The sequence below is a fragment of the Festucalex cinctus genome, chromosome 12, assembly GCF_051991245.1.
Source record: "Festucalex cinctus isolate MCC-2025b chromosome 12, RoL_Fcin_1.0, whole genome shotgun sequence".
Classification (NCBI taxonomy): Eukaryota; Metazoa; Chordata; class Actinopteri; order Syngnathiformes; family Syngnathidae; genus Festucalex; species Festucalex cinctus.
The window spans coordinates 12,903,441-12,930,424 of NC_135422.1; the positions used below are offsets into that span (position 1 = coordinate 12,903,441).

At 36.3% G+C, this 26,984-nt stretch overlaps 3 protein-coding genes across 3 annotated transcripts; 2 read left to right on the forward strand and 1 right to left on the reverse strand.

The window, feature by feature from the left end:
• Window positions 1–1,876: 1,876 nt before the first annotated feature.
• Window positions 1,877–20,333, forward strand: LOC144031838 (uncharacterized). The gene is made up of 25 exons (XM_077539304.1): window positions 1,877–1,988; window positions 3,346–3,510; window positions 3,628–3,771; window positions 4,334–4,546; window positions 4,987–5,031; window positions 5,128–5,175; window positions 10,368–10,427; window positions 10,531–10,671; window positions 10,916–14,140; window positions 14,305–14,403; window positions 14,484–14,534; window positions 14,876–14,914; window positions 14,998–15,066; window positions 15,147–15,194; window positions 15,528–15,560; window positions 15,691–15,732; window positions 15,805–15,867; window positions 15,966–16,001; window positions 16,306–16,371; window positions 16,490–16,540; window positions 16,905–16,949; window positions 17,017–17,049; window positions 17,117–17,146; window positions 17,217–17,243; window positions 18,133–20,333. The coding sequence occupies exons 2-25, from the start codon at window positions 3,363–3,365 to the stop codon at window positions 18,216–18,218; spliced, it is 4,842 nt and encodes a 1,613-aa protein (XP_077395430.1). The 5' UTR covers window positions 1,877–1,988; window positions 3,346–3,362; the 3' UTR covers window positions 18,219–20,333.
• LOC144031773 (uncharacterized) lies at window positions 7,598–9,952 on the forward strand. Its single transcript, XM_077539196.1, has 2 exons — window positions 7,598–9,706; window positions 9,897–9,952. Exons 1-2 carry the CDS (start codon window positions 8,425–8,427, stop codon window positions 9,950–9,952), a joined length of 1,338 nt encoding a protein of 445 aa, XP_077395322.1. The 5' UTR covers window positions 7,598–8,424.
• Window positions 20,334–23,025: 2,692 nt separating the features above from the next.
• Window positions 23,026–24,822, reverse strand: LOC144031878 (fatty acid-binding protein, brain-like). Its single transcript, XM_077539368.1, has 4 exons — window positions 24,657–24,822; window positions 23,988–24,160; window positions 23,785–23,886; window positions 23,026–23,250 (listed from the first exon to the last, which is right to left on the reverse strand). The coding sequence occupies exons 1-4, from the start codon at window positions 24,727–24,729 to the stop codon at window positions 23,200–23,202; spliced, it is 399 nt and encodes a 132-aa protein (XP_077395494.1). The 5' UTR covers window positions 24,730–24,822; the 3' UTR covers window positions 23,026–23,199.
• Between the last annotated feature and the right edge of the window lie 2,162 nt (window positions 24,823–26,984).

Here is a 26,984-nt window from a genome sequence, read left to right on the forward strand (position 1 = left end):
ACAATTTGGGTTTACAAGCAACAAGGATATAGAAACATCGAACAAGGCCTGAGGATTATTATTATCATCATTAGCATTAAATGTTATTGAAAAATAGTGTCTTCTAGATATTCCTGCATGCAAAAGTGTCATCCCTCCTGGGAAAGTGTGGTGAAAGCACTGTTGCTATAAATACAAGCTATCATGTATCGTGGGCATTAGCGAAAAGCTAAGCAGACGCATGATGCTTGCACTTGACTCTGTATTATTTATAACTATTTAAATCATTTTTATATCTAGGGAAGAAACGGATGAATAAATCAGTGGATAATGAAGTTTCAGGTCTCAGGCATCTGAGTGAGTTTATTAAATGCAGTAAGTTGGCTTGAAACAACGGAGTCTAGTGGTCATCATGAGTAATGCTACTTTTGAGGGACAAAATGCTTTTTTTTTCAAATGAAAGTTAATAAATTCCAATTATTTGTAGTGTATTTATTTTATACTGTATTCATGAAGATACATTGTGTTGTTTTTATACAGTATTATTGCAAGTCCACAGACAGACACAGTTTTAAGCCTTTAGTTAGAATAATCCATATATCAAATAAAAGTATCATCTTCAACTTCTGTGTAATCCCACTCCAAAAAAAAAAAAAAAAAGAATGAAAGAAGAATGAAAAATTCATCTTTTTGTATGGTGGAAATGTCAGTTTTACAAAGACTATTGCTCTTTTTCAATCAAGGGGCCAAACCCGTCAGCAGATCTCCAGCAGCAGCAGCAAGTGGCTCAGTGAAGTCCAAAGCTGTGATGGTGCTGAACAAGCTTCGAGTGTCTGTGGAGCTGCTCATTGCTCTGGCCGCTCTCTTGTGCTGGCTGACGGTGGGCGTGGTCATGTTTGACTTTGTCGAGTATAAGGCAGTACCAGGTGGGTTATCATTAATGATAATAATAATAATAATAATAATAATAATAGTAATGTTTAATTAATCATTTCAACAAACAATAGGGACCTTGCAACAGTCGCTGCTTGGGCCCTAACTAGAGCTGCGAGCAAAATTCAACATCATAGGAAATGACTGCAATGTACTTTTTTTTTTTTTTTTTTTTTTTTTTTACGTGTCAGGGTGCTTCATGTGCATCCCAATTTTTGGAGACCCAATGAAAACGTACCAGTATTGGATTTTGTTATTCTTCTGTAATTGGTGCATGATAACAAGACATTAATTTCACCTGTGTATGAAAACAAAAGTCTTGAGTGTGATGACCAATCTGAACTTTGAATTGCATGAGAAATGTGGAAGGAAGTGGTAAATATGTTAAAATGACGGAGAATGGACAAATATGGACATTTTAGTATGTCCAAAAAAAAGGTGGCGGGATAATAAATACAAATATCTTTTGAATGCTTTTAAAAGATTATACACTTGTTTGTGATATCCAGACATCCAGCACATCATGTCGGACCCGGTCCAAGCTGCGTATGACGCTGCAGAGGAAGTGTCAAATCTGGTCAACAAGTTCCAAGGTGACCTAATAGCTTAGCATTGGCATTAATAGCATTCGCTGCCACCCTTGCGACTCTTCTGCTCCTTCCTAGAATGTGCACCTGACTTAAGCGACCCCATGTCTGCAGCCACGTACGCGCTGGACGAAATAGGCCAAGCTAAAGACAAATTCGTGCAATATTTCTCCGACGAGGAAGGTACGCTATCATAGGCTAATTTAATCACGAATTTAAGTCTGAACATGAATTATCATTCCCTCTCTCATATCACTTTTCCCCACTAGACCAAAAATAAAAAATAAATCCTCCCTCCAATAAATGCTTGTGCAATTGTCCTCCCGAATGCAGATGTCTTCTACCTGAGTTACGCGGATCCGGTGGTGATAGGCCGAGGACTTTTCCACTCCACCAACGAGTTTGTGTGCGGGGTGGCGGCGTCCCTCAGGGACACGGTTTGTGTTGCTGTGGACGCCGTGTTATATTCTGTAGCACACGTCAGTGAAGGTTAGTCAACTACTGTTGACGGTACACTCTCTTCCACTTTTTTTGTGTTTTTTTTTTAACCACAATTATACTCCATGCACCAGTTAGTCCTTCAAATAAACTCCACATTTTTTCCTCAGAAGAATACTTTCCTCCTTCAAATAAAAACACCACCTTGCCCACACTTTCCTCAAATGAACATCTCATTTTTGTCCCCAGACAAATAAATGCCTCCTTTAAATAAATTAATCACTATTCCCTGGATATTTTAACTCATTCACTGCCATTGACGGAAAAAGACGTCAAATGATGCTTTTTTTTTTTTTTTTTTTTTTGCTGGTCTGGCAATGAATGTGTTAAATGCATCACTCTGACAAGCATTTCATTTATCTCTTTTCCCATATCAAACTAAAAACCGCCTTCAAATAAACGTGCCATTACATAAATATCTATTTGTTTTTTCCAATTACATGCCTCACTTTTACCCTAGGCAAGTAACTGCCTGTGACACACCTTATGCCCATGACACACCCTCAAATCAGCAAAATAAACACCTCCTTCAAACAAATGCCTCCCTTTTCCCCTGTGACAAATGAACACTTCCTTCAAATAAGCTCCTCACTTCTTCCCACTTAAAAATAAATGCCACACTTTTCCCCAGACAAATGAATGCCACACTTTCCCCCCTAAAATGAACGCCTCTTTCAAATAAACACCTCCCTTTCATTTGACCCAAATAAAAACCTCACTCAAATAAATGCCTCACTTTAGCCCCATGGTGACAAATTAACACCTCATTTCCCCAATGACAAATCAGCACCTCACTTTTCCCCAAGAAACACAAATGCCTTACTTTTCCCAGACAAATTCATGCCTCCCTCAAATGAATGCCTCACTTTAAATAATGTCACATGTTCTCCCTGAAGGCACACCTCACTTTCCCCTAGACAAGAAAATGCCTCACTTATTCCCTTGAGAATTAAATGCCTTGCTCACAAAAATGTATGCCTCACTTTCCCCTGGACAAATACCCTTTAAAAAAACTCACTTATTCTTCTAAGCAAATAAACGTTTCTCTCAAATAGATGCCTCTCTTTTGCCCCTGACAAATTAAATGCATACCTCAAATAAATGTCTTCTCCAAATCTTTTTTTTTTTCTATAATCACAAAAATAGGTAGGCAAGCTTACTTATCTCAAACACTACATGCTATTGTTCATACAAGACATAGCAAATCAATACCTGCTGAGCCAATTTCAACTGTATCGCTAACCAAAACAGCAGAACTTACAGCAAATATTGTGATTTTAGAAGAGATAATATTAAAGATGACTTTGGTGATGTTCCACTAAACTCTGACATTTGGTGGCTTCCACAGTGTTGAGTTCTACTACAATGGACCTGAGCTTCCTGGATCCGGTTCCGTGGTGCAGAGGACTGTTCTCCTGCACCAACGACTTCATGTGCGGCTTGCTGGGCTCCATTCAGCAGCTCTTCTGTGGCGTCTTGGACTCTCTTCTGGATCTAGTTAAACTAGTTAAAGGTATTTACTTATTTCTTGAATTCGAGGGGGGAGGTTTGCAGCAACTGAAGAAAAAAAAAAAAAAAACTTTGAATGATGCCTTCCAACAAACAAAGTTCTATTTCCTCCCGCTTTTAGGAAGCGTTGACATCAGCTTTTTGGACCCTGTGGCTTTTGGCACAAACGTCATCAGTGTTACAAATGACACTGTCAGTAAAATAAAAGACGGCCTTCAGGAAGTGATGACTGTCACCACAGACGGCGTGGTTGATATAGTCAATGGTATGTGCTTCTAATACCACTAATAAGCTACAGTATGTGTAGTGAAGGAAAAAATGGATGAGAGTCTGGCTTTCATTGTCAAGAAAGTAAAGATAAATTGAAGATAATGAGTTCAAGATGCACTTCCCAGCAAGCTGAGCGACATTGTGTTAAATAGTGTTAGGAATTATGAGTAAGGTTAATATTCTGCCTAGTGACTGCCTTGCTCATTTTCACAGTACTTTGGGGAATAGAAATAACACTATGTGAAACTCTTCTGGATTATCAAGTTCAGTGTAGGATCATAATCCCATTCCGTACATAAAATGTCTTTTCATCAGATCTGGGATTCACATTCACTTTGAATGTGTGCGCTGAATGGTGCATTAGCTATTAATACGCCTACCACAAGGGGGCGCAAATTCCCCACATAATCGTCAATGTTTATCAGTTAGAAAATCATTTCAGGAAGCAAATGTTTTTAAGCCACCCTGTACGTCTGAACATGTCTGCACTGTCTCGCTGTACAAATTAAAAAAAAAAAACAAAGTAAATGAATCGTTTTTGACATGTCCTTAATCAGACATCCAGGAAATGGTCTACTTCAGCCCCTCCGCCGCCCTGAACAGGACTGCCGAAATTGTCGTGGAGCAGTACCAGATGCTCGTCGACGCCGTCTCTGGGGTCCTGCCCGACTTTGACCCGACAAAAGCGGTGCAAGATGCCATGCTGGAGCTGACAGACAAGAAGGATTTGTTTGTGGCTTACATGTCCGCCATGATTGTGGGCGAGCAAGGTAAAGTAAACAAAGACCTTTCTTGCTTTCTTGCTTTCTTTCTTGCTTTCTTTCTGATGCTTAAGACAATTCAATGTCAACTGCCGCAGTATAGCGCAAACTACTTACTCAATGTCAGATTTGTATTGTTATTTTTTAATTGAATATTGTTGGCTGGTATCAATATAAAAAAAACAGTTCTAAAAATGTAAACGTTTTTACTTAAGTTAAATACAACTGAAGCGAATTTACCAAATGTGCTGAATTAAAGGGGGAAAAAATATGTAAAGTAATGTGTGCACAGTTGAGTTTCATTCAGTGATTCTCTCACATGCCACTAGGGGGAGTTCACTTAGACAATCAGTAGACTGTGCAGATGTCCTTTAATATAGTAGCCAGTACCTTCATAATGATTCACATTTGTCCGTTTTTTTTTTGTTTTTTTTTGTTGTTTTTTTCAGCTGAACCTGTGGCTAAGCCGCCTGAGGATGTCATCCTTGAAAAAGGTTTTGTTTTATTTTTATTTTTTTATTTTTAGTTTTTTAATGCTTTTATTCCAACTACCGGTAAATATGTTACATCTGTTGTTTCTCTTGATTTAGATGAAAGCGTGGCACCTCACTCAGAGATACCTATGGTGCGGCGCAAAGGTAAGACTATTTTGTCATGTACGTGCGTGTGTTGTTGAATTACGCCTCACTAACACATCTGTCAAATACAGGTGAATTTCTGCCACCGTATGCAAGAGGTAAGACCATGTTTTTTTTATGCCAATACTGTACAAATAGCATTTTTGATGTAGTGAAAGCTCCAAAGTAGAATGAAAAAACAAAAAAACAAAATCCCCCATAGGATATAAGGGGGGCGTGACTAATCAGGCAATATTTCTTAATTTTTCAATATTAAATTCAAGTTTTTCCTGAGCATTTTTCCATGTATTCTGGCTTCCTCCCACATAAAAAAAAAAAAGCATGCTATTTTTATTGAAGACTGAAATCTAATGAGGATCAGCACTATGGAACTTGATAGACGGATTTATGGGTGTGTTCAATTTTGGAGGTTCCACTATATTGTGCGCATGTGAAAAAAATATTGTTATTGATTTATTATTGTTTAACACTGATTTAAATAAAGTGTCTTGTTATGTGTGTGTGTTTGTCAAGCGTGTACACCAAACTTAACAGTTAAAAGGTACTGGGGGTCCTCAGGTTTATGATGTTTGGAGATTAGGTACTATTTGCGTAGTGGTGTAAGAAAATGCGATCACCTGGTTAGTTATTGCCATAGTTACTGTTTTACAGTTGTTTTTGTATTTACGATTTTTCTTCCCCGATCTGCTTAGAAACCCGTCACGGCCAACAATTTAAATGTCCAGTTTATACGATTGCCAATCTTCGAGTGTGGTGTCTTGTTTGGGGGTTAGGATTATTCGTGACATTGTGTTGTGTTGGACATCACAAGTGAACCACACACTGTAAGAGCAGTAAGCACACACATCCAAATTATTTCCCTCATCATGTCTGGGCTAGCTAACGTTTTTTTAAAAAATCAATTAATTTGTAAAAAAAATAAATAAATAAATAAATAATAATAATATGTGAACTGTCGGAACCGAGGGCCCCTTGTAAATATTACCCAAAAAAACATGCATGTTGACTTTTTGTAATCACAAAAAAACAGCATGAACATGGGACCAAATATGCACCATAACTATATTTTTATAAATATTTTCATGGGACAACACTGAAGAAATGACACTTTGCTACAATGTAATGTAGTCAGTGTACAATTTATATAACAGCGTAAATTTACTGTCCCCTCAAAATAACTCAACACACAGCCATTATCGCGTAAACCACTGGCAACAAAAGTGACAACACCCCTCGGTGAAAATCTCCCAATTAGGCTGAATTAACCATTCCCATGTGAATCGTTAGTGTTACAAGGTCTCAAATGTGGACGGGGAGCAGGTGTATTAAATTTGGTTCATGTTTCTCAAAATGTCAAACATGTTTTTGTGAACTCTTGTGTACTTTGAAAGTGACGCACTGCATTGTCCAAGCATCTTATGTACAACAGCTTGCCTCTGCCGCACTGTGTTTGCAAACGGATTCCATGTGACACTAATGTAAGCACGTCGATGCGTGTAATAAACCTGTGGTTGCGTGTCTCATTCCACCTCATCCCGCCCGTGAACATGTGGACTGTGTGTGACAAAACCGTGACATTACGAGCTGGTGGTACAGTTGCAGAGGTGATGGTGATGATGCACGACGCTAAAGACCACCAACAACGCCAGGAAGACAATAAAGCATCCGAGAAGGACGAGGGTATTCATATTTTCAACACATTCAAAGTGCATCCAGAAATATTTGTACGGCTTCACGGTTATATTTTTGTTAGTATCTCACAGAAGTGTGGACACCCCTCATAATTCTTCATATATTGTATGATATCTTTTCATGAGACAACACTGGAGAAACAACACTATGACACAATGAACAGTTGGGTCAAATATAACCCAAATTGGGTCAAGAATGGACCAATTCAACTTTTTCACTTATTTAATTCGTAGGCAGTATCTTATTTTGAAATGACTTGGTCAGAACCATCTAAAAGCCCAAAACGGGTCACATTACTGCCCATGGGTTAACCCAACAAGTTGGGTAAAACCCAATGAAGTAACCCACAAAGCAACGCAATTTTTGGGTTAATTGAATAACCCAATTGGGTCAAAAATGAACCAACTCAACTTTTTGAGTTATTTAACCCAAAAACTTTTTGAGTTATTTTAAGTTGGGTCAGAAAATTAGGTCGCTTTGTGGGGTACGAGTTTAACCCAACTTTTCGGGTGAATTCAACAACCCAACTGAATTGAGTGAAAAATGAGCGGACACAAGTTTTTGTTATTTTACCCAAAAAGTTGGGTCAAATTAAAGTAATAACCCACAAAGAAATCCAATTATTTTTGCTGTAATCTGTCTAAATCATTGTACCTTTTTTTTTTTTTTTTTTTTTTTTTTTTTTTTTTTTTTTTTTTTTAAAGTAAATTGAATAACCCAAAAAGTTGGGTTGGTCCCTTTTTGACCCAATTTGTGTTATTTTTGACCCATCTGCTTTTAGAGTGGCGGCACGGTGAGTGGTTGAGTGGTTAGCACGTTCGCCTCCCAGTACTGAGGACTCCGGTTCGAGTCCAGGCTCCGGCCTTCCTGGGTGGAGTTTGCATGTTCTCCCCGTGCCTGCGTGGGTCTTCTCCGGGTACTCCGGTCTCCTCCCACATTCCAAAGACATGCATGGCAGGTTAATAGGACACCAAACTGTCCTTAGGTGTGATTGTGAGTGTGGATGGTTGTTCGTCTCTGTGTGGCCTGCGATTGGCAGGCAACCAGTTCAGGGTGTACCCCGCCTACTGCCCGAAGCCGGCTGGGATAGGCTCCAGCACCCCCGCTACCCTTGTGAGGAGTAAGGGGTTCAGAAAATTGATGGATGGATGTTTTTAAGAGTGTAGTCATTTTAAATTGATTATTTCCTTCAAAACAAGTCAAATACAGCCAGTGAAACCCCTGGCAACAAAAGTGAATACACCCCTGAGTGAAAATGCCCAAAGTGTAACATTTATTGTGGCTGCCATTATTTACTCGCTGCAAAAGGTAACACTGTTCTCACTGCAGTAATGTGAGGGGTGTACTCACGTTTGTGAGATACCGTGAATACTTTCCGGATGCACTGGAGGGCAAAGTGATGACGAAGAGAGATTTAAATATGTCGCTATCAAATCACTAGTGGAACACGCCGAAGCATCACTGGACATCCAAGAGGAGGAGGCGGCGGCAGATGATGAAGAGGAGCGGCATCTGCAAGGAAATGAAGAGGACGGAGAGGAAGGACAAGCAGAGGTGATGGAGAAGAAAGTCTTGTTCATTGAAGAGGAGGAAGAGGAGATCCCTTTCGATGGAGAGGAGGACGAAGAAGACGAGGAGAGGACAACTTTTGATGCTAGTGATGATGATGCAGAGGTGGAAACCACAACAGAAGGTCAGGAGACTCAAATTGGAGATGAGGCTGAGGTGAAGGATGAAGAAGATGAGGAGGACAAGGAAACAGAGACTGTTGATGATGAGGAAAAGGAGGATGAGGTAATAATAGATCAGGTGGAGGAGGAGGCAATAATAACTTCAGCTGAAGAGGAGGAAACTGCAACCACAGATGACCACAACGAAAAAGAGGAGCAGACAACAACATTAGATGAGGAGGAGATAGCGGTAGATGATGTTGATGAAAAGAAGAAAACTGGAGAGGATGAGAAAACATTAGCTGACAAAGAGGAGGAGACCCTTACCTTAGATGATCACGACCAGGAAGAGGAGGACACCAAAGAGGAGACTCCATCATTAGCGGAGGAAATAAACACAATAGATGACGTTTATGAAGATGAGGAGGAGGATGACGTAGATGAGAAAACAACATTAGTTGATGAAGAGGAGCAGACCCTAACCAGAGATGATCACGACGAAGAGGAGGAGACATCAACATTAGATGAAGAGAAATATGAGGAGACAACAACAGTTGATGATGACGATGATGATGATGATGATGATGATGATGATGATGATGACGATGGAGAGGACAAAACTACCAAAGGTGATGAGGAGGAAGATGAAAACTATGAGGAAGAGGAGATAACAATGGTACATGATGATGATGATGATGATGATGAAGTGGAGAAAACAACTGAAGATGAAGATGAGGAACAGACATTAGATGACATGGAGGAAGATGAGACCAAAGAAAAGACAACAATACTAGATGAAGATGAGGAAGAAGACTATGAGGAAGAAATTACATTAGACGATGATGATGAGGAGGAGGAGGAGAAGACAGTTGTGGATGATAAGGAGGAGGAGACAACTCAAGTTGTTGATGCTGATGATGATGATGAGGATGATGAGGAGGTAACTGGAGTTGTTGATGGTGGTGATTATGAAGATGAGGAGGCAAAAAATGAGGAGACAACAACTTTGAAGTCTTTTGTCATGACCGATGACGACGAGGAAGCCATCCAGAGCAAACCATTTGTGCGTGAGGATGATGACAATCACGACCTTCATCATGATGAGGAAGATGATTTGTACGAAGACGAACTTCCTGTTCCTCGGCGCCGAGTTCAGAAACACCACACAGGTACCAATAAAAGTCATTTTCATTCCATCTTGTTCAATTTTTTTTCATGACTAATCATGAAAAAGTACCCGTGTGGTCAAAGTGATGATTGCAATCAAATGATGGCTATCAATAATAATCATAATATTGTTGTTATTATTGAGACTTTTGGTTTGTCACATTTGTTTGGCACAGTTTTACGTTACGCCAGATGCCCTTCCTGATGCAACCCAACAAATTCTTCTAATGCGGGTTTTGGAGCAGTAGCGGCTCGTAATCTAAATCGATCAAGTGATGTTGCATTTTCCTATACATTTCAATCAACTATGTATATTTTTCCCATATTTTTGGTGTTTTCTTGATGGAATTTATTTTACCAACTTCTCACATTATTCAGTGCAACGACACTGCAATTTTGTTTTCATCCACATGCATAAAAACAAAAACAAGAAAACGAGCGGTCCGGTCCAGTGGGTTACATTATGGTAATCTATGAACAATTACAAACACAGCTGATTGGCTTGCAGTAACACTGGCTGTGATCTATTTACAGTCAAAAAAATTTCACTGTTGTGACTGTAATGACAAAGAAAACATGATATTTGTTTCAAATAGATAATTACTTAATCTGTATAAATTTTACCTGTGTGTGCGTGCGTGTGTTTTATTATATATATTTCAGTTGTCAAAGAGGCAACCAAAAAACAGCTGGCACCCAGAGAACTTAAAGTTGAAGTTAAAGGTAATGTGATGGCCTTTGTAGGTATATTAACATCTCCCAGTTTCCTAACCCAATGTAAAAGTTGAATCAAGTGTGATTTATACTCAAATATTGTCATCTGCAGACCTTTTGAAAGAAAAGAAAAAGGAAGAGAAAATAGATGTCAAGCATGAAGAATTGCTTAAGAACAAAACTAGTGAGGGAAAAACAGAGAAGCTCAAAGCCATCGCAAAACTCCTAAAGAAAAAGACAAAAAAGACCAAAGGTAATGACATTTCATCAAAATACCCTGTAAATGTAGAACTTAACTTTATTAGTACACCTTTAAATGATGTTGATATTCATTTTGCTATTATTTTAGGTGTTCATCTTATTTTACCTTATACTTGCATACATATAGAATAATATATAGTATTCCCATGAAAACATGAAGAAAGTAGATGAAAACTAACAATGGTCCACATAATTCAATTCCCCACTCTTAATCACTGTATGTCCCTTTACTTTAGAAGAACCTCTGAGGAAGAAACCACCGAAGGAGCCACAAGTTGAAGCAAAGGCCACCGAAAACAAAACAGATGTAAAGAAGCCCTTTATGATAAGGGTTTCCACCGTTAAAATGGGGAAAATGGCTGAGGAAGATAAGAAAGATGTGAGGAAACCTGCCAAAGAGGAGAAAAAGATTAAGGAAACTCTTACTGTGAAGCAGTTTCAAAAGAAAGAAAGAAAAAATGAGACATTACACAAGAAGGTTCCTAAAACTCTCAAAGAAGTTAAAGAGCCTTCTAGAAAAGAGAAGCCAGTCAAAAAACGCCAACAAGAAGAGAAAGAAGTCAAAGAACCTTCTAAGAAAGGAAAGAAACCTCCAAAAGAAGTTAAAGAACCTTTTAGGAAAGAAGTGGATGTCAAGAAACCTCAGAAAGAAGCAAAGGAAGCCCCTAAAGAGATCAAGCAATCTCAGATAGAAGTCAAAGAACCTTATAGAAAAGAGGAGATAAAGATACCTCTCAAAGCTGCAAAGGAGGTCAATGAAACTTCTAAGGAAGACAAGAAACCTTATAAAGAAGAGAAGGCGGTCAAAGAAACTATGAAGGTAGTCAAGAAAACACAGAAAGAAGAGAAAGAATTCAAAGAACCTTCTAAGGAAGCCAAAAAACTGCCAAAAGAGGAGGGGAAGGTCAAAATATTTTCTAGAAAAGAGAAAGAATTCAAAAAAACGCAGAAAGAAAAGGAACATGCCAAAGGAACTTTGAAGGAACCCAAGAAACCTTCAAAAGAAGTTGATGAACCTTCAAAAGAAGACAAGACATCTCCAAAAGAAGTCAAAAAACCATCTAGAAAAGAGGCTGTCAAGAAGCCTATCAAAGAAAAGAAAGCGGTCAAAGAACATTCTGAAGAAGTCAAGAAACCTCTTATAGAAGAGGAGGACAAAGAACCTTCTATAAAAGAGAAGGAAGTTAAGAAACGTCCAAAAGAAGATACAGAGGTCAAAATAACCCCAAAGGAAGTCGAGAAGCAGCAGAAACAAGACACAGTGGTCAAAGAACCTTCAAGAAAAGGTAAGAAAGTTAAGAAACATCCAAAAGAAGCTACAGAGGTCAAAATAACGTCAACGGAAGTCAAGAAGCTGCAGAAACAAGATAAGGTGAACAAAGAACCTTCTAAGGAACCCAAGAAACCTCTGACAGAAGTGAGAGAAGTTAAAGAACCTTCTAAGGTAGCCAAGAAACCTCTGACAGAAGTGAGAGAAGTTAAAGAACCTTCTAAGGTAGCCAAGAAACCTCTAACAGAAGTGAGAGAAGTTAAAGAACCTTCTAAGGGAGCCAAGAAACCCCCAAAAGAAGTCAAAGAACTTTCAAGAAAAGAGAAGGAATCTGAGAAACCTCCAAAAGATGTCAAAGAACTTTCAAGAAAAGAGAAGGAACCTAAGAAACATCCAAAAGAAGTCAAAGAACCTCTTTGGGAAGCAAAGACACCTCAGAAAGAAGCAAGAGACATTAAAGAACCTTCCAAAGATGCCAAGAAAATTCTCAAAGAACTTTCGACCAAGGAGAAGGAAGTCCAGAAACGTAAGAAAGAAGAGATGGTCGAAGAATTGACTAAGGATGAGATGGAAGAGAAAGTAAAAGATAACAAGGTTGAGGTTAGCAAACCTCCCAAAGAACAAAAGGTTGTGGAACCGCTCAAAGGAGAAGCTGGAAAACTACCCAGAGTGAAACCACACAGACAAATAAAAATCATCAGTGCATTACTCAAAGAAGTGCAAGAGAAAGCACTGAGAGAAGGCAAAGAAGACAAGAGGCGTCCTCTGGAAGAAGTTGACAACACCCTCAAAAAGGAGAGTACCGTGAAGGAACATCCCAAAGAAGTTAAGAAAACAAGCATGGAGGAGAAAGAAATCAAGAAACCAGTCAAAAAACTAAAGAAACCAACCATGGAGGAGAAAGAAATCAAGAAATCCATCAAAGCAGACACAAAAGCAAACGTGTCTTCTGTAGTACTAAAAGAACCTGAGAAACCACATGACAAGAGACAGCCTTCTAAAAGATTTTTCCAGAAAGAAGTTAAAGAAGTTAAAGCTATGAAAGATGAGACAGAAGGAGAAAAAACTCCTGAAAAAGTGGTGATCTTCAGGAGAACTTTCAAAGACCGTGTGGAAGCGCTCAAAAAAACACACAAAGAACTTAGCAATCAAACAGAAGCAGTCAAGAAGCCTCTTAAACAGGAAAAGGAACCCATGAAACACCTTCGAGAAAAGCTCCAGAAACCAAAGGTAGAAGATTCCAAGGTCACCACTCAAGAGAAAGAAGAGAAGAGATCACATGAAGAACATGAAGTCAAGAAAGAGGAGAAGGATGTCAAGAGATCTCTCAGGAAACAGGCAACGCTCCTGAAACCAACTATAGCGGAGAAAGACCTCATGAAACCATCTCAAGAGGTCCACAAGGAGCGTAAACCCGCTGAGGGAAAAGAGAAGAAGAAACCTAGCAAGGAAGAAGAGAAGACTCCACATGAAGAAGTTGGCGAATCTTTAAGAGAAGAGAAAGATGTCACAATATCCCTCAAAAAAGAAAGAAAACTGAAACCAAGTGAAGAAGAGAAAGACATCAAGAAACCTTCTCAAGAATTCCCAGATAAAAGCAAACCTTCTGAGATGAAAGAGGAGAAGAAGCCTCCCAAAGCAGAGGACAAGATAACACGTCAAGTAGAAACCGGGAGAGCTTTCAAAGAAAGATCTATCAAAAGACAGACGAGGCTCCAGAAACCAACCAAAATAGAGAAAGTACCCGATAAAACACCCCAAGAAGTCCCAGAGGAGCATAAACCCTCTGAGGTGAAAGAGAAGATTCCACCCAAAGAACCCCTTGAAGAAGCAAAGACACACACAGAAGTAGAGGTTGAAGAGAAGAAACCTCTCAGGAGAGAAAAGCAAATCAAGGTGACGGATGAAACAGAAGTAAAGAAATCACAGAAGGAAATTCAGTTCACCGTTAGGGAAAAGAAACTGACAAAAACTCCCAAGAAGGAAGAACCTGAAGACAGCATTTCCACAGAACTCAAGAAGCCCAAAAAGCAAAAAGCAAAGGAACCCTCTCAAGAGCTTTCGCAAGAGTCCAAAAAGGAACCACACAAGCTGTCGAAAGTTGTCAAAGTGGCTGCTGAAGCTACAACGGACACTTCTAAAGTACACAAAGAAGTCAAGAAGACTCTGAAAGAAAAACACGCACAGACAGGTAAAACTTAACCAAACCAAAAGAAAAGAAAATACTAGAAATAAACACAACGGTGCTTTGAAATGTGATTTGACGTGTTTTTTGTTTTTTGTTTTTTTAGGCCTGTTGAAAAGTTGTCGTCTTTACATGGTGTTGAATAATTAGCTGTTCTGCTTCCTTTTCAGCTGATGTATCCAAGCGACCGGTCACGTTGCTGAGAGTCACTAAAAAGCAAATAGCCACTGTCCTCAAAAAGGAACACGTGAATGTGACAAAAGAAAAAGGTAAATCTAATCTATCTACCTGACTTTTTCCGAATTTGAACAGTTTTTATGTTTTGTTTATTAATCGTTTGCAATTATAGCAGCCCCAGGAATTCCCAAGGTGAAAGCCAAAGCAGAACCCACAAAAAAAGGTATTTACATGTTATCATCACAAGAGCTCGCACCGATCCCCAAACGGACCCCCGTCCGTCAGTCCATCCATCCATCCATCCATCCATCCATCCATCCATCCATCCATCCATCCATCCATTCATTCATTCATTCATTCATTTTCTGTACCACTAATCCTCATCCATAAAGCAAGTGACTGACTTCCCAAACTCTTTTTTCAAAGGTCTTAGAGTCATGTGGATGGCATCAATGAACAATGAGCTTACCTTTGTATCTTATCTTCCCTTACTCAAATGTATCCAACCGAGCTATTTTTTACTTAATTTTTACCTATCTAAAAAACAGTTGTGCTTTTTGACAGTCACAAAGGATAAAGCTGAAGCGGTCGTCATGAAAATGGGTGAGGCATCCCTTTGTCCTGAAATAAATTAAACTCTAAAGCTGTTTTGTCTTCATATTTTATTTTTTTTAATGTGTTGCCAGAACAAGAACGTCCTGCAAAAAACATTTCTCTGCTGAAGGAGAGAGTGAAAATAGTGCCAATGAAGAAAGGTCATTTCTTTCTTTCTTTCTGTCTTTCTTTACTTTTAAATTCGAATGAATTTATATTCATCTTTAATTCTCCATTTCAGTTATCACAAGGCCAGTAAAGAAAGTCCAGGAGACCCGTACAAAGACACGTATGCATACTTACCGTACTCATAAGCAACAATTCTATGGAAAGTCCGTGGTAGCTTGACTTATGAGACGTTCCCTAGCTTAATGCTAACACTTTATGCCAGCCTCCATAGACATGCTAACAAAACTAGCATCAATGTTACGGTAATTATAAACCTTTTAAACGTAAATGGTAGCATACATGCTGAAAGAGTATACGGCAAAACTCACAGGCATATGTTCTTTATCCTCTGCAAAAAATCTGGTCAGGGAAGAAATGTAACTTGTATGTCAAGGCACCACTGAATTATTATTATTATTTACATTCAATTTGTCTTTCTTTTTTTTTTTTTTAGCAGCTGACATCAAACTAAAGACAAAACCAAGAGGTAGCTTATATTTAAGCACAGTATAGTATACAATAATAATAATAATAGTAATAGTAATAATAATAATAATAATAATAATAATAATAATAATAATAATGTGATGTTTTTTTTTGTTTTTTTTTACTTGAAGATGCTCAACTTCACGCAAAACAGAGGGCAACAGCTGTCAAAGGTAATACGTGTTCAATAGTTCAATAATTGATAACAACAAAATATGAATACTTGTTTTGGTTTGCTTTTGCAGAAGCAGTTCCAAAAAATGTGACTCTTGCAAGAGAGAAAGTGAAAGTGGTTCCATTAAAGAAAGGTGCACTTATAAGTGTTTTCATATGAAAGGAGGACATACATGATGGTGTCATTTGAAAATAACACTATTGTTATTAATTTTACTATTTGTGTTCATAGATGATGTCAGGGAAAGGAAGCTTGTGACTGCTAAAGGTTTGTTTCGTTCAGCTTTAACATTTTCATTTTTATTCATAACAAACAGGTACTAACTATTCATATTTTTTTCTATTATTATTTAATTTCATTACATTATATTTATTTTATTTTCCTTTAAAAAATATATTATAGTAACCACATATTTTTAAAAGTGGTCATTTGTTTTATTCTATCCTAAAACTTTTTATATTGTAAATCATCATTTTTGGTACTTGAAGGTGGAATGTGTACCACCTTGGTAATTTCTTGATCTTTCATTAAAAATATACTTTTATTTATTTATTTATTTATTTTTTTTAAGTGTCTGTCTCAGATGACAAGACTGAAGCAAAAAGAAGAAAGGCCACGTCGCTCCTCAAGACAAAAGGTTAGATTCCATTTTGTTTCTCAGCAACATTAGCGTTCATACTTCTCTGACAGTGTCAAGCAAAAAGTGGCCGTTGTTGTGATTTCAGTATTTTATTTTATTATTATTTTTTAAACAGCAGAGCACGAGACCTCCAAAGAAAATCAAAAGCCCACAACAGTGACAAAAGGTACATTGCTGTGTTTTAACCCAGTCACTTAATATTGTATTTTTTTTTTTTATCACTTCCTATTGATGCAAGACGGCGTCATTCAATATAAGCTCCTATGTAATTGAAATAATGTTTCAAGTGAAAATAAACTACTCACTGGTTTTATTACAAGCATCTTAAGCACTTCATCAGTACAGCACTGCCTTCAAAAGTTTAGTTTGTCTTTATTGCAAAAAATTTACAATTCTATTTTTCATTGTAATCCTTTGATTTGTGTATTTCAGTCACTGCATGTTGTTTCATCTGACTCTAGAATAAATACAAATTGCTATAAAATAATATATTTATAGAATTGGGTGAGCATAATGTCTCTTGTGTTTAGAAAAAGCGGTGGAGAAAAAGGCAACCAAAGACGACCCGCCAAAAGGTAATTTGTAGTAGTAATAATAATAATAATAATAATAATAATAACAATTATGTTATTGTATTCACAGAAGACAGAGTTCTTAAAGAGATACAGGACAAAAGTACGTTGCCTTCTTTTAGTGATCGTCACAATTTCTGACTATGACTAACTTGTTGATTTTGTTGTAGATAAATCCACAAAGGAGGAGCCACCCAAAGGTAAACTTTGAATGGCAAAATAAAGATTTATTTAAAGTCCTTTTTTTAACGTGCTTTGTTATTTCCTCAGCAGACTCTGATGACTTTGCCGTGGAAGGTGAGTACGAGACGCAGTAGGTGACGTCATGTGACAGGATGTGACATCCCATGTTATGATGAGGCTGGGGCATTTTGACTTCTCTTGATCTAAAAAATAAAAAAAAAAAAAAAAATAAAAAAAAAATGAATGTGCTGAACGGCACAGTGTATGTGCAATTTCCTGATACTGTAATAGTACCCTGAATGCACCGTGGCAGCAAGTGTGTGACGTTATGTGATTCTGCCGTCAGTGCTAACGCTAGTCTATATAAAATCACATTGACATGCTAACGGGAAATGAGCATCGAGCTCCGGGGAGTGATATCCCACAAATATTCACACACAAATGCTGTAGGAAGACAAGCATACAGGTAATAAAAGGTACATATTCTTCACAATCTTTGAAAAACGAGTTATTTAATAGAGCTCACTCACAACTTATTTTGTTTACTCATCTTATCTAATTGTGTACTCCAGGCATGAATGGCACTACACTGCCTCCAAGAGGCCAACACATGAATAGCAGAAGCAGCCCGTATTTATATGTGTTGTTTTTATTGCTATTATTTTAGTATATTCTTATTTTGACTTTGTTACTAATTTATTTTCTGGTTGTTATTTATGTTATATTTTAAGTTTTCAAGGGATCACATAATTTTTATTGTCATACCAACACACCCCTCCACATACGGCATGACATACAGATAGTAGATACCTGAGGTCTCATTTTAAATTATTAATCGTGATTCCAATATAAATTGAAATTATCGCAATTATTACTTTTTCCATAATCAGCCAGCCCTAAATTGTGACGTCATGTAACAGGATGTGACCTCATGTGACAGTATGACATGACGTGACAGTGTGTGACATTAGGTGACATGAGTGTCCCTTGACTCCGCCCACAGATGAGCTGCCCTACTTCCAGTGTTTCTTCGTGGACGAGGACGAGGCGCAGTTTCCCTTCTACGCATTCTCGCCGCTGCAGGTTTGAAGCGGCCTTGCTGGCGGCGGCCATCTTAGAGCCTGGCAACTAACTGGAGCAGGGCATTGTGGGTAATTCTGGCCACATGGATGGAGATTTTAGTTCACATTTAGTTGAGCTCTCCTACCAAATATGTGCAGCCAATGTCATTCCTTTACAATTTTGTCTTCTTTTCATTTTATTTCAGTTATTTTAATATTTTTTTTTGTTTTTGAATTTTTTTTGTTCATTTATTAGAAATTAATTTTTTTATTTTATTTTATTTTTTTAGTTAGTTTATTTTAATTTAGTTTTTGTTAATTTATGTAATTACTACTGTTAAATATTAATGTTAGTTAACTTTTAGTTACCTTAATTTTACTTAGTTTTTTCATTTTTATTTGTAGTTATTTTTTAGCTATTTTCTTTTCATTTTTATTAATGAACTGAAGTAGGTTTTGTTTTTTAGCTATGTTTAGTTGCTTTTTTTAGATGAGGCTTATGTAATTTATGTAATTATTAAATATTCATGTTTGTATATTTTAGTCAATCTATTTAATTTTTAGTTACTTTATTTTCACTTTTTGTAATATTTTATTTTAGTTGTAGTTACTTAATTTTTTTAGATACTTTTATTTGCAGTTTTTTTCTGCTATTTTGTTCATTTGCATTTTTTAGTTATTTTATGTTTTACTTATTTCATTTTTCTTTTTTATTTTCAGTTATTTTACTTTATACATTTTATTTATTTTTTTGTTTTTTTTTCAGTTATTTTATTCATTGTGTTTTTTAAGGTATTTTATTCTCTTTTTTTTTCACTTATATTATTTATTTTATATTCATTTTATTTGTAGGTCTTTTAAATCCATGGATTGTTGATGAATAATCCAAATAATCCGGATTCTTTAAACCTGCTATATTTCCTCTAGTTGTGGGCTCCACTTTTGTACGACTTTACGAAACTACATGCACGCATCACCTGCAGGGCAGACATGACATCTGTAAAGCTGGCGTTCAGGTTGACGTTAAAAGATAAACTTACACTCCATATTGCAGATGCGGCATCTGTAAAACTGACCTTTTAAAAGTTTTACAAGAGTTTAAAGCGAAACGTTGCTATATGCACCCGACGTGCCATCTGTAAGAGCTGACATTTTTTTGTTTTGATGGATCAGATGTAGCATCTGTAAAACTGATTTTTTTATTAACGAGGTCATTATGTGGAAATGACAGCATTTTTGTGGTCAAACATTTCGTTGTGTTTTTATTTAACACAAAAAATGCACATCACTTTTTTTTGCATGGATCTCAAAATTTAGTTTCTTTTTTTCGTCTTGTTTGGTGAAAATAAAAAACTACGCTTGGTGTATTGCGGAGAAAAGGATATTTTGATGCCGTCAACTAAACGGATTGTTTCACATCCGTAAACGGAATGCATAGATCGGGAGATTTATTGATGAACAACAAAAAAATGAATCTGATGTTGTGTCACCTTGTTTGTTTTGTCAGCAGCCAGACGGCGCCAGCTGTTGTTTATATCAAGCTTTGTGACAGTTGATGTAGCGTGACAGGATAATCCGAAATGTAAATCCAATTCTTTTCATCATCGTGATAATAAGTGGGACACGTCTTGTGTTCGTGAACGGTGCTCAGGGTTGTATTGTTTTGTTTCCATTGAGCGCCAATTTTTTGCAATTTTTCTACAGAGATGAAGTTGCGTGAAATTTGCATGTGTGTGTGTGTGTGTGCGCGAGACTTGAAATGATAATAGGAAGAAACAATGTACTGTGGATGTAAAAAGTCTACACACCCCTGTTAGTTTTTTGTCATGTAAGAAAAAAAAGAGAGAAAATTACAAACTTTTTCCACTATTATTGTGACCAAAAAACTAAAAAAAACAAAAATGTTTTTTTTTCCTCCTTGCTTTGTAAGTCACATTAATGGTGAGGAAAATTTTGAAATGATTTATCTTGGCGCCATTTTTCTTTTTATATCACAGACAGAGACCTGGCGATTGAACAGGGGTGTGTAGACTTTTTGCAAATACAAGTTTGATCCCCACTGAGGAGGATAATAATAGAACAGCAGCACCATTGTGTCAGCTCATCGCGCTTGCATTTGACATTCAATAAAAGAGTCACACAAGTGTTTCGTCATGTGGAAAGTCTGGATTTAACATATCATTAACTATTCAACTCTGCATTTTCATCACTTGCGTTCGTAGTCTGAATACTTCTTACTGTGTCTGAAGCTTAAAAAAAAACAAAACAAAAAAAACTTAAAACTACATTTCATTGATTTGAATTTTAGCTAAATTGTGACTTTTAACCATTACAGTTCTAGCAATTTATTCACTAGTATCACTACATTCCGACAAGCTACAATTAAAAAAAAAAAAAGAAGAAAAGAAAAGAAATCCTGTTTATTTATATTTACTAGTGTTTTAGTCATTTTGGCATTTTAATCACTTTTAATCCATTCAAATTGGTCAGCCTGAAATCTTCAACAACAACAAAAAATGGATATTGGTCTGAGAGAACCCAACATAAAAAAATGTAATTTATTTAAAATATTTCATACTTAAAAATCATCTCTTCTATTTAGCTCTATTTTTCTTTTTCTTTATTATATTTATTTATTCATTTTATTTATAGCATTTTGAGTTTGTTACTGCTAAACAAAATATGGAATTTATTTAAAATATTTCATATTTAAAAATCATCTCCTTTTTAGCTCTATTTTTCTTTTTATTTATTTATTTAGTTATTTATTTATTTTTAGCATTTTGAGTTTGCTACTGCTAAAAAAAATATGGAATTTATTTAAAATATTTAATACTGTATTTAAAAGTAATCTCTTCTATTTAGCTCTATTTTTTTTTTTTATTCATTTATTTATTTATTTATTTATTAGCATTTTGAGTTTGCTATTGCTAAAAAAATATGTAATTTATTTAAAATATTTAACATTTAAAAATCCTCTTCTATTTAGCTCTATTTTTATTTTATTTTTTATATTATTTATTTATTTAGTTATTTTTATCATTTTGAGTTTGCTACTGTTAAAAATGATGTAATGTATTTAAAATATTTACTATTTAAAAATCATCTCTTCTATGTAGCTCTATTTTTCTTTTTCTTTTATTTATTTATTTATGTATTTATTTATTTATTATTATTTTGAGTTTGCGACTGTTTGTGTTCAAGTTGTGTCCAGGTTTAGAATTATTACAGCATCTATGCTGGTTTCATTGGCCTGTCTATGACGTTTTGTTTTGTTAGCGGATAACTGACTTTTGTAAAATGAAATTATGTGATTTGGCTAAATTTTGTAAACAGTAAAATTATTTTTGTTGAACGTTTACTTTTCTAGTAACCTTAAATTTAACAGTTTGAAGAAAGCACACTTTTGATGGATTGTTCTGTTTGGGCTGGAAATAAGGAGAACATTTAATTTCATTCATGAAAACCCGATTTGAGATTATCATTCATTCAGCGTTGACTAGCTCTTATTTCTCTCTCTTTTTCTTTCTTCCGGGAAAGACTGGCTGTGCCTATCGCTCTCTTGGCTCGTTTTTGTGACAACTTTTTGGCAAAGTATAATCAACACTGCATAGAGACGCATTTTCAATTGAAATTGGGGTTCCACTCCAGTGAGCACACATCTTTTGTGTCTGCATTCAGAGCAAAGTTGGCAGTGGAAAGAAAAGAGCTCCTTGTACGATTCACATCGCTGGGGATGATTGATTATGTCATCGACTCTAGCTTCAACTTGTCCATCACTCTGTTTTGTGTGTGTGCGTATGTGTGTCACGCTATTCGCTCACGGTTGGTCCACACCATCGCATGTTGCCTCCACGTCATGACACCACGGCCTAAATCAGATTAGTGACATCACCGCCCCTAACCCCATTTTCAGCTTCCGTCTGTGTGTGTGTGTCGATTCTGCAGGGTTCACTGCAGGTCGTTCTCGCTGCCCGGTCGCACTGGCCTCTGCAGCTGTCACCTGGCAGCGGCACAGGGGCCGCCCTGTCCGCTGTTTTTCAATAGGCTACACTCACAAAATGATGACTGAAATGTTGTTCATTCCACACTTTTTCTACAATACACACAGTGAGGCTTTTTTTAAGTCTTAGTCAGACAATTAAAAGCTGCTGTGTCACAACATGAGCCCATCTGGAACAGTGAACAAGACATCTTTACTGCATGCTTTGAATGTAAAACAAATAAACGGTTAGTCTTTCACAGTGAATTAATCGGAACTATTCATATCACATACACATTGTATTTAGGGGATTTGACCATTTATAACCTACATTTATCGTTGCATAGCCGTGCAAAAAAAAAAAAAAAAAAAGAAAAGAAATGCTGCATGCTTTGAATGCTTTGAATGCAAAATTAACAATACAAATACTATAAAGCGGTGTAAATTTAGTTTTTAGCTTGAAAAGAAAACATGTTTATGCTGAGATGAATGTAATAAAATTAGCATTTTGGATTAAACATTTTGCTGCATGCTTTGAATGAAGAATAAAATATACAAAAATTAAACAATAAACATCAAATATATATTTATAGTTAAAGTGATTTTAACACTTTGCAACAGAACCCAAACTTAGAATTTCAGTAGTGCTATTTTGCTGCCTGCTTTGAATGAAAAGTAGCCCCATCTGGTGGACAAAGTCATAATTGATTTCATGGGCCATTTGTTTGTGGCTAGGAAAATACGTGGGGGTTTTTTGTTTTGTTTTTTTGTTTTGTTTTGGGGGGGTTTTGTACAAAAAACGCTACGAGAATCTCTCACAGGTGGGTCATAATCAACAGAAAAAAAATAGATATCCAAGAATCAACATTTTTCTTTATTAAAAATTTCCATGTTAAATACATTTTCTTTTAACGTCAAACCAGAATTGCTTCAAATGTTTCACACTCTCGTCTGACAGGTTAAAACAACATTATTAGTGCAAACATAAAAACAGCAGGACATTTATTGTTAACGAATAGTGGGAAATTTAGGCTTTCTCGTACGTGCGCACAGCCTGGACGCCCTCAAACGTCAAAGTCTGAAAAAAAAATAACAACACAAGACATAAACACATATTATTGGTCGTCGTACGTATTATGTGTATTATGATGTGAACCATCACTCAGCCATTTTTATCTTTACATTTATGTATATTATTACTTACTGACTTATGTTTAAGCGCCCCCACTAGTCTAAACACGGTATACACTGTATTATGATAATATTGCATTTATGAAATATGATTTAAGCAGCAAAATCCATTCATTTTTATTCATTACAGGGGGGCGGCCATTTTGACACTCAATGTCACCTCAAAATGACATCACAGTTAGTTGCGCAGGGCTCAGGTAACGACCAATCACGGCTCACCTGTTTCTGGGTTTGGTCATGTGATGGTCGAACGTTACCAATGAAATCATGATGTACAAACCGTTTAATTGTTCACTAGCTTTTTAATTATGTTAATAGTGAATGTTTGTATAAAGTACACGACCTTTGCGTGCAATTTTACAAATTTTACAAACAATTTTTCATAAATCAAGGCACCACTGTATAAATGACGTCATCTCACCATCACCATCTTCCCATCCTTGATCTCTCGCACAAACTTGGTCTCTTTGCCGTCCCACTTTTGCACTTGCACAAATTTGTCCCCTTCCATGGTGAAGGTACTCTGGTTAAAAAAATAATAATAATAATAATAAACAAGGGCAATTATTTTTACTCATGGATCCATCTATAGTAGGGCCTACTGCATTTAAGTAGTGGCATTACTTTAACTTTTCGGTCATCAGGCGTGAGCTCGTCAAACTCCTCCCCCAGTTTGGCGCTGAGCTCGGTGTTGCGGAAGGTGCTCAGGGTCTTCACCACCACTTTGTCCCCATCCTGGCTGATCACCACCGTGGGTTTGGTCACATTGCCCACTTGTCTTGTGGCAAAGCCCACACCTAGGGTTATTATTATTATTATTATTTTAAAATATATCATTGATATGTGTAAAATGAATTGCAAACAGACAAAAAAGTTTTTAGAGGAATTCTAAGCAGCAAGCAATATGATTGGCTGCTTGCAGAGTCGAAGCACCTTCTAGTCTAGATAAGATGTTATAATTGTAAAACAGTTTACATATTTTTATGACAAATGACACAAAGAAGCATTTTTTTAATAACATAAATGAGACACTTTTTTTCTTTTTTTTTTTCTTTTTTTTTACGAATCAATAAAGTCAGTCCCGTGCATGTGTGTGCGTTAATTATTGACCAATTTTAAGTGCTGAGAATGCTCTTTTTGACGATGTAAATGTTCACGGATGAATGAACATGTTGGTGTTTTTGTTTGTTTTTGCTTCCTAAAAAAATGGCTTTGGAGATGCTTCTCCAGAGATTAGATAATTCTGCCCGAGCATGCACACATAATAAATAATAATTATAATAAACTACTCACCGAGCGCCTTCATATACTCGTCAAAGTTCTGGCTGTCCAGCAGTTTCCACGTAGCGCAGAAAGCATCCACCATTTTTGCAGGTTTTCAGTTGAAAAGACAAACAGGTCAGTGCACCACACAAATCTCCGCGTCAGTTTGATTAATCCGTGCCGAAGCGCCGTCAAATAACTTCAACGAGGAGGTGGGCGCTTGAGATGAAGCGAGAAAGCTGATTGGATGACCAGTGTTTGTGACGTGGCGTCCGATTGGTCGTAAATGGCGGACGCATGTCCAAAGAGCTTGTTGTTTTATAGCAGTTTACAGCATCTTAATTTCTTTAAGGTCTGTGACGGTTAAAGTTTAAGTTAAAGTTTAACCATGATGTCAAAATAATATAAATACGATTTAAACATATACTAGCGGTTGAGAAAATAGATGGAGGATACCTGAAGATACAGAGCGAGATAAGAGCAATGGATAGAGGCAAGGCAGGCAATTGCTTTGGGCCCCTGAGCCAGCAGGGGCCCACAGAGGGCCAACAGATTTGACACAAACCGCATATCCTTCACATTAGCAGTGCAGCAATGACAATTGACCCTTTCAAATTCCCTTAGTCATGTGTTTCTTTTTTTTTTTTTTACCTTTAAAAGATATAACCATGATTAGCAAGGCTGATTAATTTTTTATTTTTTGTAAATGATTATGAAAAGTACTAAAACTTTTATTTCATTTTATTATTTTTTTAAAGCTATGTATAGATAAGGCGTTATATTTAGTAAGGCATGTTTTTTAAACGACCATGTATAGTAAGGCGTTTAAACAACAAAATTGACCATGTATAGTAATTTTTATTTTATTTTATTTTTTTTTAAAACAAAGGACCATGTATAGTAAGGTGTTTAAAACAACAAAATTGACCATGTATAGTAAGTTTTTTTTTTTTTTTTTTTTTTTTTTTTTTACAAACGACCATGTATAGTAAGGTATTTAAAACACCAAAAAAATGACTATGTATAGTAAGACTTTTTATTTTATTTTATTTTTTATTTTTTTAAACAAACGACCATGTATAGTAAGGCGTTTAAAACAACAAAATTGACCATGTATAGTAAGTTTTTGTTTTTTTTGTTTTTGTTTTTAAATAAACGACCATGTATAGTAAGGCGTTTAAACAACAAAATTGACCATGAAAAGTAAGGCGTTTTATTTTATTTTATTTATTTATTTTTTAAACAAACGACCATGTATAGTTCCCAGTTCTGAGGACTCGGGTTCGAGTCCAGGCTCCGGCCTTCCTGGGTGGAGTTTGCATGTTCTCCCCGTGCCCGCGTGGGTCTTCTCCGGGTATTCCGGTCTCCTCCCACATTCCAAAGACATGCATGGCAGGTTAATTGGGCGCTCCAAATTGTCCCTAGGTGTGCTTGTGAGTGTGGATGGTTGTTCGTCTCTGTCTGCCCTGCGATTGGCTGGCAACCAGCCAAGGGTGTCCCCCACCGATTGCCCAGAGCCAGCTGAGATAGGCGCCAGCACCCCCCGCGACCCTAGTGAGGAATAAGCGGTCAAGAAAATGGATGGATGGATGGATGGACCATGTATAGTAAGGCGTTTAAAACAACAAAATTGACCATGTATAGTAAGTTTTTTTTGGTTTTTTTGTTTTGATAAACGACCATGTATAGTAAGGTGTTTAAAACAACAAAATTGACCATGTATAGTAAGTTGTTTTTTTTTTTTGTTTTTTTTAATAAACGACCATGTATAGTAAGGCGTTTAAAACAACAAAATTGACCATGTATAGTAAGTATTTTTTTGTTTTGTTTTTTGTTTTTTTTTAAACAAAGGACCATGTATATAGTAAGTTGTAACAACAACATTGACCATGTATACTAATTTTTTATTTTTTATTTTTAAACAAACGACCATGTATAGTAAGGCATTTAAAACAACAAAATTGACCATGTATAGTAATTTTTTTTTTTTTTTTAAACAAACGACAATGTATAGTAAGGCGTTTAAAATAACAAAATTGACCATGTATAGTAAGTTGTTTTTTTTTTAAACAAACGACCATGTATAGTAAGGCGTTTAAAACAACAAAATTGACCATGTATAGTAATTTATTTATTTATTTTTTTAAACAAACGACCATGTATAGTAAGGTGTTTAAAACAACAAAAAAATGACCGTGTATTGTAAGGCTTTTTTTTTTTTTTTTTTAAACGACCATGTATAGTAAGGCATTTAAAACAACAAAATTGACCATGTATAGTAAGTTGTTTTTTTTTTTGTTTTTTTTAAACAAACGACCATGTATAGAAAGGCATTTAAAACAACAAAATTGACCATGT

What these genes read in the sequence shown, in the direction of transcription:
- LOC144031773 (XM_077539196.1), top strand. Translation starts at nt 8,425, where the DNA reads ATGGAGAAGAAAGTCTTGTTCATTGAAGAGGAGGAAGAGGAGATCCCT. An exon ending in AGTTCAGAAACACCACACAG is followed by an intron (nt 9,707 to 9,896) that starts GTACCAATAAAA and finishes ACGTTACGCCAG; the next exon opens with ATGCCCTTCCTGATGCAACC.
- LOC144031838 (XM_077539304.1), top strand. Translation starts at nt 3,363, where the DNA reads ATGGACCTGAGCTTCCTGGATCCGGTTCCGTGGTGCAGAGGACTGTTC. An exon ending in CGTGGTTGATATAGTCAATG is followed by an intron (nt 3,772 to 4,333) that starts GTATGTGCTTCT and finishes GTCCTTAATCAG; the next exon opens with ACATCCAGGAAATGGTCTAC. An exon ending in AGCAGAACCCACAAAAAAAG is followed by an intron (nt 14,535 to 14,875) that starts GTATTTACATGT and finishes GCTTTTTGACAG; the next exon opens with TCACAAAGGATAAAGCTGAA.
- LOC144031878 (XM_077539368.1), bottom strand. Translation starts at nt 24,729, where the DNA reads ATGGTGGATGCTTTCTGCGCTACGTGGAAACTGCTGGACAGCCAGAAC. An exon ending in CGAGTATATGAAGGCGCTCG is followed by an intron (nt 24,161 to 24,656) that starts GTGAGTAGTTTA and finishes TAATAACCCTAG; the next exon opens with GTGTGGGCTTTGCCACAAGA. An exon ending in CTGATGACCGAAAAGTTAAA is followed by an intron (nt 23,887 to 23,987) that starts GTAATGCCACTA and finishes TTTTTTAACCAG; the next exon opens with AGTACCTTCACCATGGAAGG.